The sequence below is a fragment of the Phascolarctos cinereus genome, unplaced genomic scaffold, assembly GCF_003287225.1.
Source record: "Phascolarctos cinereus isolate Bilbo 61053 unplaced genomic scaffold, phaCin_HiC Scaffold_2;HRSCAF=192, whole genome shotgun sequence".
In the NCBI taxonomy this organism is placed as follows: Eukaryota; Metazoa; Chordata; class Mammalia; order Diprotodontia; family Phascolarctidae; genus Phascolarctos; species Phascolarctos cinereus.
Genome location: NW_027555625.1, coordinates 25,127,837 through 25,139,841, shown reverse-complemented (window position 1 = coordinate 25,139,841; position 12,005 = coordinate 25,127,837). Strand labels below are relative to the sequence as shown.

Below are 12,005 nucleotides of genomic sequence, written 5' to 3'. Positions count from 1 at the left end.
AGGCAATTTAATTTAGGATTCACCATTTTAGCTTTTAAAGAAAAAGAGAAATAATTCATAAGGTTCAATGTTGGACAGCTAAAATCACAAATCACTTTTTACCAGTAATGGTAGAGATTAAAATGTCAAGGTAAACCATTTTACTACCCTTAGGTGACTCAGAATGACGGTTAATTAAAAGTAGGCCCTAATGACTTTTACAGATGCCATAAGTAATCAGACAGACTAATCTCCTTGCCAAAGGAAAACAAAAATACTCCTCTTTTTAAGACATGTCACCACTTCGGATGCTTCTTTGTGTCCTTATAATTCAAAGCACTTTGAAACACACTTATGCTGGTTTTTCTTGAACGAAAAGTCTATGTTTTAGCCTTTCAAGGCACAACTACAAAAAAAATGACTCTGCTTTGCTGTATTTTCACACTTATGGGCATGAATGGGTCCTTACCAGCACCTGCCCTACAGGAGACCAGTGCTGACATGCATAATGTCTGTAAGAGGCAGAGGAGGACAACAGAAAGAGAACTGGACTCAAACAGCAGAGCCTCAGGCTCAGAGCCTAAGGTCCAAGTCCCTTCCCTTCTTGAAGTCTCTTTTCCTTACCTGTAAAATAAAGAAAATCCCCATAGTCCCCAGCCCACAGTGCTGTCAGGTTCAGTGAGAAAAAGATAGAAAGAAACAAACATTTATTAAGCCCCTGAAATGTTCCAGGTAATACGCTAAGCACTTTACAAATATCATCTCATTGGAACCTCACAAAAAACCCTTGGGGAGAGGGGGGAATATGCTATTATGATCCCCATCTTACAGATGAGGAAAGTGAGGCAGCCAGAAATAAAATGACTTCCCCAGGGCCATATGTATCTGAGGTTGGATTTGAACTCTGGTTGTCTTGACTCCAAGCCCTTGGTACATCATCCACTACAGCACAGCTGCCTCCAGGTATATAAAGTGTTCCGTGAATGTCACCTATTATCATCACTGTAACATATTAGAAGGAAATTCAGAGATAATTACAGTCTCCATTTTGAGTCTTTATTTCTCCTCTAGAAAAGCTCAAAAGTTTTAGACCAATATGCCAATTCAACCCAAAAATTTTTTGCTTTTCAGGGAGAATGTAAGAGCAAGGGAAGAACAGGTATCTCATCCACCTCCTCAAATCATTCATCTTCTCATTGCTAACCTCCATTACATATGTTTTCTATAGAATTAGAATACTGGGGGCCTTAGAAGGTCCTTAGAAACCATCCAGTCCAATCCTCTCATTTTACAGGTAAGGTGACCAAGTCTGAATAAAATCACGAAACACCTAAAATCTAGATCTCCTGATTCTATTTATTCTATCTTCCAATCTCTCTTTCTCTCTCTCTCTCTCTCTCTCTCTCTCTCACACACACACACACACACACACACACACATTCTCTCTCTCTCTCTCTCTCTCTTTCTCTCTTCACCCAGGTAACAGAGAACAAAACAAAAATAAGTCCTTATGGTCTAGAAAGACTAACATGCCCAACCTCACTCACTGACAAACACTGGTCTAGCCCAGTATTTACATGCACAGTGTTCAATGAACCAAAAAGGAAGGGCATATAAATCCCTTTTTGTTTGTCTGCACTCTGTAACTTACAAGGACATTAGCTTCAAGGCTTAAAAATGGAAAAGATGTTTAAAAGATAATTAAGTTTGCCACATTCTTTTTAACACGGGATTTAGGTGAGGCTGAGTAGGCTAAAGTTATTAAGATACTTGTTTGTTTGAAGACACAGGCAATATTTGCCCTTTTTCAATTAATATTTGCCTGTTTTCTATAGACTTTTTTAAATAACATTGAGTCATTTGGTAACAATTCTACAAATAACTTGGGCAGTACAGATTATCGATTGAGATACATGGTCTAGCTTTGAAAACGGCTTTTCAAGTATTTCTTTCCCTGTTTAATTTTTCATATGTTCACCACATAGAGACCTATACTTTAATGGCTCTGATTCTTGCCATCATACATGAACAGGAAGCCAAAAAGCTGCATTTATTTAACAGTCCTACTTTTGCTATTGGTTTATTGCCAAATCAAATTTTAATTTGAACCTGACTCGGAAAAAAAGCTAAATTTAGAAGACTAGGACTTAAAACTAATTAAGCAGATGGAACTGCTTCCACCATTACCTCCAGTACTATTTTAAAACAAATTATAAAACTATAAATCGTATATAAGCTAAAAGAATGCATACTGTAAGAAAATCCTGCTCAAATTTGTATGCTCCACCTCCAGTGGCACAAAACACAGTGTGGAGACTTGAGAAGTTTTTATCTCTGCCCATTTGAATAAAAGCAGGCATGTCATGAGTAGGAAAACGTATAAAGTGTAGATTGCCTTTACGTCCACACAAGGTCAGATCCTTCAATTCAAGGTGGACATCCCGAATGCCTGTGGACCCATATGCCTCATTTGAGGTTAGGTATTTCCTAATGCTTTTAAGACTTTCCACTTCCTCTTCTTCTTCTTCAGCAGTGATATCTTTGGGTTCGAAATAAACCAGCTTGACCAGGGTTCCACCAATATCCAAGCCAAACCACGGAAAGACTAAATGGGAAATAAAAGGGAAAAAAAGAAAAAAATTCTTATTTTTTCTGCAGCTGCAATAACCAACGATAAACTGTAATTCCTTCCTACCAGTTAAACTAAGCAATCTCTGTTCACTCCCTGCAGTTTACAAGGGGACTGTGGATTGCAAAAATTTTAATTGCCTTATTTTCAACACAATTGTGAAGAATAGTCTTATTATACTTATTATACTCTTAGTATAGGCACTATTTGGTGAATGCACTATTGAAAAAAGGTCAAAACTTAAAACACTTCATTAAATGGAACCTCTTGAACTATCCATATTTTTACATCTAAATTGTATAGTTCCTTTCATTTTCATACTTAATTGGCAAATCAAGAAAACATCAAATTCAAAAAGTCATATTCAAATCGAACAGAATGTAGACTTTAAAAAGTCATCTCGAAGGCAGCTTTTCTCTAACTATTGCCTTAATTAACTTTTAACAGTCAAGAAGATACTGTGATTCTGAGTAAGACGGTTAAAATTTATCCATCAGGACTGGGTCTAAAAACAACTAAACAGAAACTCATTTCAGAGCATAAGGAAAAGCTCATGCTGAAATGAGATCTCAGAATCACATAAAAAAGCAAATAAATCTAGCACAAAGATCAAATTTAGAAACTTGGGGACCTGAGTTCAACTCTAATCTCAGACACCTAACACTCACTAGCTGTGTGACTCTGGGCAAATCACTTAACCTCAATTGCCTCACCAAAAACAAACAAACAAATAAATAAATATAAATTTAGCAACTAAAACTAGCACTCTCTATACCTCTAATAGGATGATTTAAACAACGTTACATTTCATAGTCAAACAGTTTCTATAACATATCTAAAATAACAAATCACAAATATAAACATTTGGGAAAATGGATTTAGTACATTAACTATTGTCCCTCCCTATCAGTCTAAGGGAAGATCTATATAGTTCTAGTTTAACCACAAACTAATGGGGAGTAAGGGTAGTACTAAATTAAGTTCTAGTGCGTTGAATTGTCCTCTCAGGTGACCAGAAGATGTCAAAAATGCCATGGCTTAAGTCTGCAGAGTCTAAGCAAAAATTTACTAACAATAGGAATTGAATTTTGATTGTGCAGGCTCAGTTTACCTAAAGAGAGGATTTCAAAGTTGAGTACGAAGACTCGGAAAAGAAAAGTATGGAGAAAGCTGCCAGCATCTATAATTCACAGGACAGAAGATTTAAAGCTGGAAGAGATCATTTTACAGATGAGGAAACTAAACCCAGAAACATCTGATGTAGTAAGGAGCAGACCTGTGAATACAACCCAGGTCCCTTATGCCAAATCTAGCACACTTTCCACTACATGCAAAGAATATACTTGGAAAACAGTGAATACGGAAAAGAATCAGCCAAAAGTAACACACCACACATCTTCCCTGTGTTCCTCCAAGGCTACACAACACTTTGGCCTCACTCTCATTGCTCAGATAATAAAAACAACTAATTTATATAGCTCTTCCTAAGTGCCAGGAACTGTGCTAAGTGCTTTACAAATATTATCTCATTTGATCCTCACAACAACCCTGGGAGCTATTAGCCTCATTTTACAGATGAGGAAACTGAAGCAAATAGAGGTTTATGAGACATGCTGAGGGTCACACAGATAGAGTGTCTAAGGCCAAGTTCGAACTCGACTCTTCCTGACTCGAGGCCTGGCACTCTTATCCACCATGTCACCAATCTGCCTCATTAAAGCCCCACTGATCATCGAATCAGAACAAAATTACCTTCATAGGCAATGCAGCATTGCCACAAAGGATCATGTAAACAGAGGTGATGGCAGCATTATTAAAATACAAATCAATCAATCAACAAACATTCATTAAGCACCTACTATGTGCCGGGAGAGAAAACAAAAGTGAAATTGTTCCCTTCAACTCAAGGATCTTACACTAATATTACATATAAAAAGGTTAACAATGAACTAAATGACATACTGTTGTTTTATTTATCAACTTATAAGGAAGATACAAAAGTTTTGCTATTTTCTTCTCCCATCCTCTGAAACTCCCTCAAAATCTAGCCAAATTCATACCACAAAACAAAATCTGCTATACAATCTCTCCAAAATACTCCATTAACATGGTTCAAGAAAAAAAAATTCTTACTTGACCTCACAATTTAACTGAGAAATTGGTAATTATTTTAGTTACAATGCAAAAGAAAGTTGCCATACAAAATGAAATTTGTATGAAAGTGAGAACTAATAGGAAAGTTAAATCATTTCTAAATGGTAGAAAGGGTTTGGGTCCCAACTTGCATTCCTTTAGACTTAAGATCATTTTAGGAGTTATTCACCTTTAAAATCAGTTCTCCCACCCTGCAGTAAAAAAGAATATAACTAATATGTATTTTTAAAAATGTATGTTCTGCAGCCATCACATGGATATATGAAATGTGGAAAAAGCTCTATCTAGGGTTCCCTTTCATGACTGGATGTTTATTCATATATGTAAAATGGAAGACTAGAGATTTAGCATTATTAAAACTCACCCTTGCTAAAATTCCAGAATTTTACTCACCTGACAAAAGAAAAACATCAAGAGTGTGTCCCTATACAAATGGATCTAAAAATCTGAATGCTATTTACCGCCAACATGTAATGTCTGTTTAATAATACAAGATGTCCTATAACCATTTTATGCTTTAATAGCTTAAAACTGCACTGTCATTTTGGGGACCTCCCATATCTGTTAGTTACATCAATCAAACTAATTCCTCCTACCTTAAGTTTCTAAGTCTGTAAAACTTTAAAATACATACATTTCTAGAACTTGTTAGATTTCTTTATTGTTTGAAAATGGCTACCTACATATACCTGAGAATTCAGAAACATCTGCACCCTAGCTTTTGACAAATGAAAGATCAAAATAGTTTCATGTGTGGAATTTCTCAGAAAAACTAAAGTAGAAATACTTCAGTATCAAAGAAAAAAGATACTGAAGGGAAAAGGATGGATAATAAACAAGTTACTATATATGCCTTTTCATGGTTTCTGATCCTGACAATAGGTCAGGCTGTTCATCCTCACAAGAAATGAATGACACAGTGAAAGGTCTATTAGGAACGAAGTTTCTTGATGGTTAAAATTTATTCTATGTAACTTATAGTTCTATTATTTCCTAATGTTTCATCAAAGGGCTCAAGAAATATTACAACTATTGTTTGCTTTATAAAGTTAAGTCAAAACACCATTAATAAATCTATTATTCATATCTCCAAAATCTAAGCCAAAGCTGTCGTAATTGTCCTTGATATGCTGTTAGCTGCAAAACTATAAAATAAAAACAATTAATCTTCACACTTTTATCTCCCTGAAAGATTTCCTTTTAACTTATTAAGTATCATAGCTGCCCTTCCATTAATTTTTGTAGAATTTTAGTGTTTCTTTCCACTAGAATTTTCCCTTTGGAACAGCTAAGTTTTCTTAAATGAACTAAGGCCCTTATATTCCAAATTGTTTCTCAATGGAAAGTATACAATTCATCATACTGATACTGAGTTCATGTCCCCAGTATTTTTAAAAGCATATCTACCAACCTTAGGGAAAAGGTATAATCCATATATATTACCATTAAGCTTCAATATGCAATATACAATGTAACCAAATAATGAGAGACGATTATTTCCGCTTCCACAAAAAGGGTAGTAAATCAAGAAATCAACGTTTATACAACACTGCATGTGGTATAACATCAGTCTCCAATAAAGCTTTTGTTGGGAAAAAGAAGCACAGTATAACACCATTAAAAAAAACAATGCAATGAGTTTTTCAGAGTATACATCTTAACTGTTCCAATTACCAGCATAAAAGCATGTGAAGCAAAAAATGCTCCCTAAGACTCAAAAAGACAATTACTATACAAGGATAAGGAGACATCAAGTTATGAATCCTGAGAGACTCTGGATTAAAGCTTTAAATATCTTCACTGCTATTCAGAGAGCCAATTTGGGAAATCCCTCCTGCCCTCCCCTTTTTTGACTGCCTATAGTATTGAATTAGGTTTTTTTTCCTCTTTTCTCTATAATTTAGGTTTAAGTAAGAAGTTTTTGATAACATAATATACAGTTCTTTTTGCTTGTCCTCTCTCCAGATAAACAAGAGGGCAGAAATACTGAAACATGGAACCATATTATTACCCGAACGCATGATTCATATGCAGACCACTGAAGACCCTAAAATACAATACACTGTACCATTTTACCACTGCATAATTCACTTTCCTTTTGACTATATTTAAATACTGTCAATGTTTTATATTCCTATTTCATTTCTGTAAGATGACAGGCCATGTTTGCTTTGGGTTCCTGTACATTTAAAGCTGGCAAAACACCCCACTTAAAAGAACAAAGCCTCTTTAATGCTCCACTCATTTTGTCACAAGTGCTGGCTAGAGTTTTCAACTAAAATGGAGCATAGCAACAGAATGCAAAGGACCATGGCATCTCACAACATATCCATGCTTCACCATGCTCCTCTTTGCCCCAATTCAACCAATATGTTATAACTTGGCACAATTCCTGGCTCTGTAGTAATAGCAAGATGAGAAAACAACGGTCTACTAAGTTGGTATGTTCAAGCTTCAAATCAAATTTCTGAGGCTCATTTTCTAGGATAGAGAGTTAAAAGCCATCTCAAGGAGTGCAGTATTTTAAAAACCATGTCATTAACTGAATTGGCATACTGCAACAAGCTTGGCCATAGAAGCTTAAGCTCCTGGACTGCACTCCTATCTCTATGCCACGTGGGCCTTCCTGCTTCCATCCTACCCCTAGTCACACACTGCTTTCCTAGATCAGAACTCCTTAAAGGTTTGCCTCAGTCCTCAATTATCTAGTATATCTAATCTTATCCCTGTACCAAGTGAGCTCATACTCTTCTCTCACTTCTCATTCACTGCAAAGACTTACACTCTTGCACGCTAATTTTTATCAGTGAGAAGGCATGAAAGCACCTCCTATCCCACAGTATGCTTTAACAAATTCTCACAGAGAAGAGTGAAAAACGTTAGTCTCATCATCATCCCCTACCTAAACCATGCCTGTCCCTCCTCTGTGCTTTGTTCCTTCTGTCCTCCTCTCTTTGGTGTGCTCTTCCTAGCTACTCTTTCCACATCGAAATACTACCCATCTTCATGGGGGCAGCTTTGGTCCTAGCCTCTCCATGAATACCGTGCAGACTAGTTGGGTGAACGCCCCTCTCTCCACTCCTCAAAACTCCTTCAGCATTTCTAAGTTTATGTCACTCACTTAGGCACTTACCTGTTCTAACTATTTCACATATATTAGTTTTCTCTCTCCAAATGAACTATAAACTTGTATGACAGAAACCATATTTATTAATATTCCATAATGCCTACTGCATATACAGCAGCTAATAAATACTAAGTGAAGAGCTGGCAGCAATAAAGTTACCAAGCACCTAGAAGATACCAAAGGAGAAGCAGGCAAATTTTAAAAAATTAAAATAATATATGGCTGATGGTCCAGAATCAGACTCAAAGGATTTTAGAGCTAGACGGTACCTCAGACATACTCTATTCATTTTACAGATGGAAACTGAGACCCAGGATGATTAAGCAACAACTTTAAAACATAAAGTTAGTGAAAAACCAGGAGTGGGTAGCAAGGTACACCATACTCCCTGAGCAAATAACATTTCTTATTTAACATGGGGGAAAAGAAAGGTTAAAAAATAGTGCAAGGCCCAATTTAAAGGGAAAGATAAGCTAACTCATTCAGGGAAAAAAAAACAACTACATATTCAGGTAACTTGAACATTAAAGCAGGAGGTAGGAGCCAGCAAATTAAAAGCCACATATTTCACCCTTATATAAACACACCAATGAGAAGAGGGAGGATGACAGATCAACAACCAAAGGAAATCTAACACATTTCCCAGTCATTTATCCAACAGAATAAAACCAGCAAAATAAAATTTGGTATCAAACCCCACCGCCCCCCCACACACACACTTCCAACACATGATTATGTAGTTCTATAAAGTTTCAAATGTCAACAATTCTTTTAGGCAAGTAAGTAAGGCAAGGACAGCAACATGGCACAAATGGTTTTCTTCCAGTTTAGTGTCGGCCCAACAAGGTAACCTGATTTATCACTCAGGTAAGGAAAGAACATCTGAAGAAATAAACAAAGGGTTGTTCCTCTCCTGAGCATGACTCACCTGATCTAGCTGGAAAGAAACACTAGCTTGATAACCATATCCTCCAAAACTCATTCTCTAGAATACATGTAGTGTAGTAGCTGTGAGTTTCTTCCCTCAATTTCATGCGGGATTAGGAAGTCATGCTCACACACAAGAGCAAATACTTCAAATATAGACAGCAGGCATTTACTGCATTAGATATGCATAAACTCACTTCCTAAAATCACTTTTTTAAAGTCACCCCACAAATCCCCAAACATTCTAACCTGCTTATGAAAACAAATGTCCACATTCTTACAGGGTTTGACCAAAGTCCAAATACCTACGGGTCCAGTTCCACTTCAAAGCAAATGGGCACAAAACAGTGGGCCACCACACTACTTCTTAACTAAGTCCTTGAGAATCCATACCCACAAACAAACATAGAAGCCAGGAAGATCTGAGTTCAAGTCCCAACCGTGTCACATACTATCTGCCCCCCGCCAATTTGCAGGAGTAGAGAGAATTCCTCACTTGGAAGGTCCTCATTCTAAATCACAAGTCCAGTTACAGTAACGCTGTTTCTTCTCCATATGGATGAAGGACTCCACAGCATTACAGAATCTTTAAGGAAATACTTTATTTTTATCACCTAATTGGAGTAAATATAGTTCTTCACTCTATCTTTCAGAATCTGTATTATTAAGATAAGGAAGGAAAAAGACTAGCAGTAAAAACATTCAACTTTACAATGCAAAATAGATCTACACTCACAGAGCTAACCTCGGAGATCAAATGAAATGTTAATGTTTGATAAAATTATAGCTCATGGAGACCATATAAAATTAATACCTTTAGATAAAATATTGACGACTCTTTTCACTCCTCCCTCATATTCTGCACCAAAAATTTGGTCAGGACAAAGAATCCCGACTAAGCGACTGAAAAGTTAAGTTTTATGCACTGAAATTAATTTAAATGTGGTTATTAAGTTTAACTAGCCATTTTTCTATTACATATTAAGTTTCTAATTAATCATTTTAAAATAAGAAAATTTAGTGTCATGTAATGGAAATTATAGGAAAAAGAAAAAAAAATCTCATTGTGAGGCCATGTCTTTTTACTGTAAATATAAATACCACATCTGAATTAAGAACTAGTTTCATCAAAGCAGAGATATAAACAGAATTTCTCCTGGGTTAAAGAATCGGGAGTCGGGGAACGATGTCTAACTAGATCACAAAACAGACTTATGGGAAGAATCATTTGGGTTCAGGATGCAGTATTCAAGATATAGGTCTTTGTCTACTGGGAAAAAGTAAGTGAGGCTCTGATGTACAGGATCCACAAGATTAGAAGCATTCGTCGGGCTTCGAGAGAAACATTAACAAAACTCTGGGAAACATGATCCACATCTCAAAGGAGACAGCTGAGAAAGGCTAAGGGACTCTAGCGAGCAAAAATGGTCTCTCCTAGTTCAGAACAGGAGCAGCTCAAACGGCAAGCGCCACCCGGGAGGAAGTCCGTTTCTTAAGGAAAGGATTTTTAATCCCATGGAAATCAATCATCTAGGGAAACGCTAGGAGATCCACCTCGAGGGTCAATGGACTGGGGGGGGCGGGGGAGCTGGGGCGAAGGGCACCAAGGGCTAGGCTACCCAAGGCCCTCCGCCGGTGCTGAGGCCCTGGAGACCCCCGCACAGCTCCCCTCCTCATGGAGAGGGCTCCCAGCCCAGCTCTCAAGTCCAGGCAGATCTTTCACCCCAGAAAAAACTATATGGGGAGGATGCACGAGCGACTCAAGGCTGGGACTGAATTAAAGACCCCTAAGTCCCATCCAACTCGGCCAAGGCACTGCCTGGGTCACCCCCCCCACACAAATGCACCTTACCCCCACCCCTCCAGGTGACTTTGGAGATTAGCAGCGGAAAAGGAGGGGAGAAAACGGGGACCCCCAGAAACTGGAGCTAAAGGTAAAGGGATTCGGGATTTTTCGTAGGGGAGAGGAAAAAGAGAAGGTGGGGAAAGCAGGGGAGGAGGAAAGAGGGAAGGGGTGGGGGAGGAAGGAAGGGAAGGAAGGAGAGGAAGGGGGAAGGGAGAGGAAAGGAGGGGGCGGGGAAAGCGGGGGAGGGGGAAGGAGGGCTGGGTGGGGGAGGGGCAGGAAGCGCACAGGAGGGGGTGGGGAGAGCAGGGGAAGGGGAGAGAGTGGGCGGGGGGAGAGAGGGAGAGGAAAGGAGAGGGAAGGAGGAGAGGGGTGTGGGGAGAACAGAGGAGGGGGTAAGAGGGAGGGGGCGGGGCAAGCAGAGGGAGGGGAAAGGAGGGAGCGGGGGGGGGTGGGCGGAGCGACCCGTGAGGGGCGTGGCGAGCAGAGGAGGGAGAAGAGGCGCGCGCCGGCGCGCGGCCCCGAGGCACCCGGACGCGCGAGCACGCGGGCGGGGGCGCGCCCCGTCTCCGCCGGCCTCCGCAGTGGGGCGGGGGCGCGCGCGCGGGAAAAAAAAACGGCGGCCTGGGTCTAGAGGAGGCAGGGGGCCTGAGGGCAGGGGCCGGCAGGGCAGAGCAGGGCGTCACTTACGCGGCCGTTTCTTCTTGAGGCTCTCCAGGCGCTGGCGGGTGCCGTGCGTGGCGCCGCTGTAGGAGCTCGGCCGCTCCCGGTTCATGCCGCCCGCCGCTCCCTGGCACTGGCTGTCAACGGCCGCCGCGGCGGGCGAGGACAACGAGGAGGCGGCCGAGGTGCTGCTGGCCCGGCGGCGGGCGGGCTCCCGCTTCCACGGCTCCAGAGCCCGCCCCCCGGGCCCCGGCTCTCCGGACGAGGACGACGCGGAGTCCGGCGGCCCCGCGGGGGCGCCGGCTGAGGCGGCGGCCCTACCTTGGTGCTCCATGGGTGCCCCGGGCCGGCCCGCTCCCATCAGCCGCAGCCTCCGCCTCTCCCGCCCGAGCCAGCCCCCCGTGCCCACCGCCTCCTCCTCCACGGCCGCCGCTACCTCAGCCGACGCCCCGCCCTCCGTGGGCCTGCTCCCTGTGCGCCGGCGCACAGCGAGCCAATCGCGGCGGCCCGCCCAATGGGCTCCCGCAGTGGGGGGGAGAATGATTGCATCTCTATCCAATGGCAGAGGAGCAGAGCGGGAGGGGGGAAGGGAGGCAAACCAGCAGGAGGGGAAGGAGGGGGTGGGTTGGGGACGGAGAAAGGCTCGCTCTTGTCCAATCAGCTCCGGAGGATGGAGACCGACG

The 12,005-nt window shown here is 41.0% G+C and overlaps 1 protein-coding gene across 7 annotated transcripts in view; it reads right to left on the bottom strand.

Moving 5' to 3' along the window:
* PANK2 (pantothenate kinase 2) overlaps positions 1-11,771 on the bottom strand; it is a 72,209-nt gene extending 60,438 nt beyond the window's left edge. For 4 of the 7 annotated variants that reach the window (XR_013484423.1, XR_013484424.1, XR_013484425.1 and 1 more), the window contains exons 1-2: positions 11,350-11,770; positions 2,232-2,584 (exon numbers count right to left, since the gene is read on the bottom strand). Coding sequence is in view for 4 of the 7 variants with exons in the window: in XM_078149268.1 (XP_078005394.1) it covers positions 2,232-2,584; positions 11,350-11,683 (687 nt within the window). In the remaining 3 variants the exon portion in view is untranslated. Of the gene's footprint in view, positions 1-2,231; positions 2,585-11,349 lie in introns of all 7 variants that reach the window. The other 3 variants (XM_078149269.1, XM_078149270.1, XM_078149267.1) reach the window with 2 other exon arrangements.
* Positions 11,772-12,005: the final 234 nt, after the last annotated feature.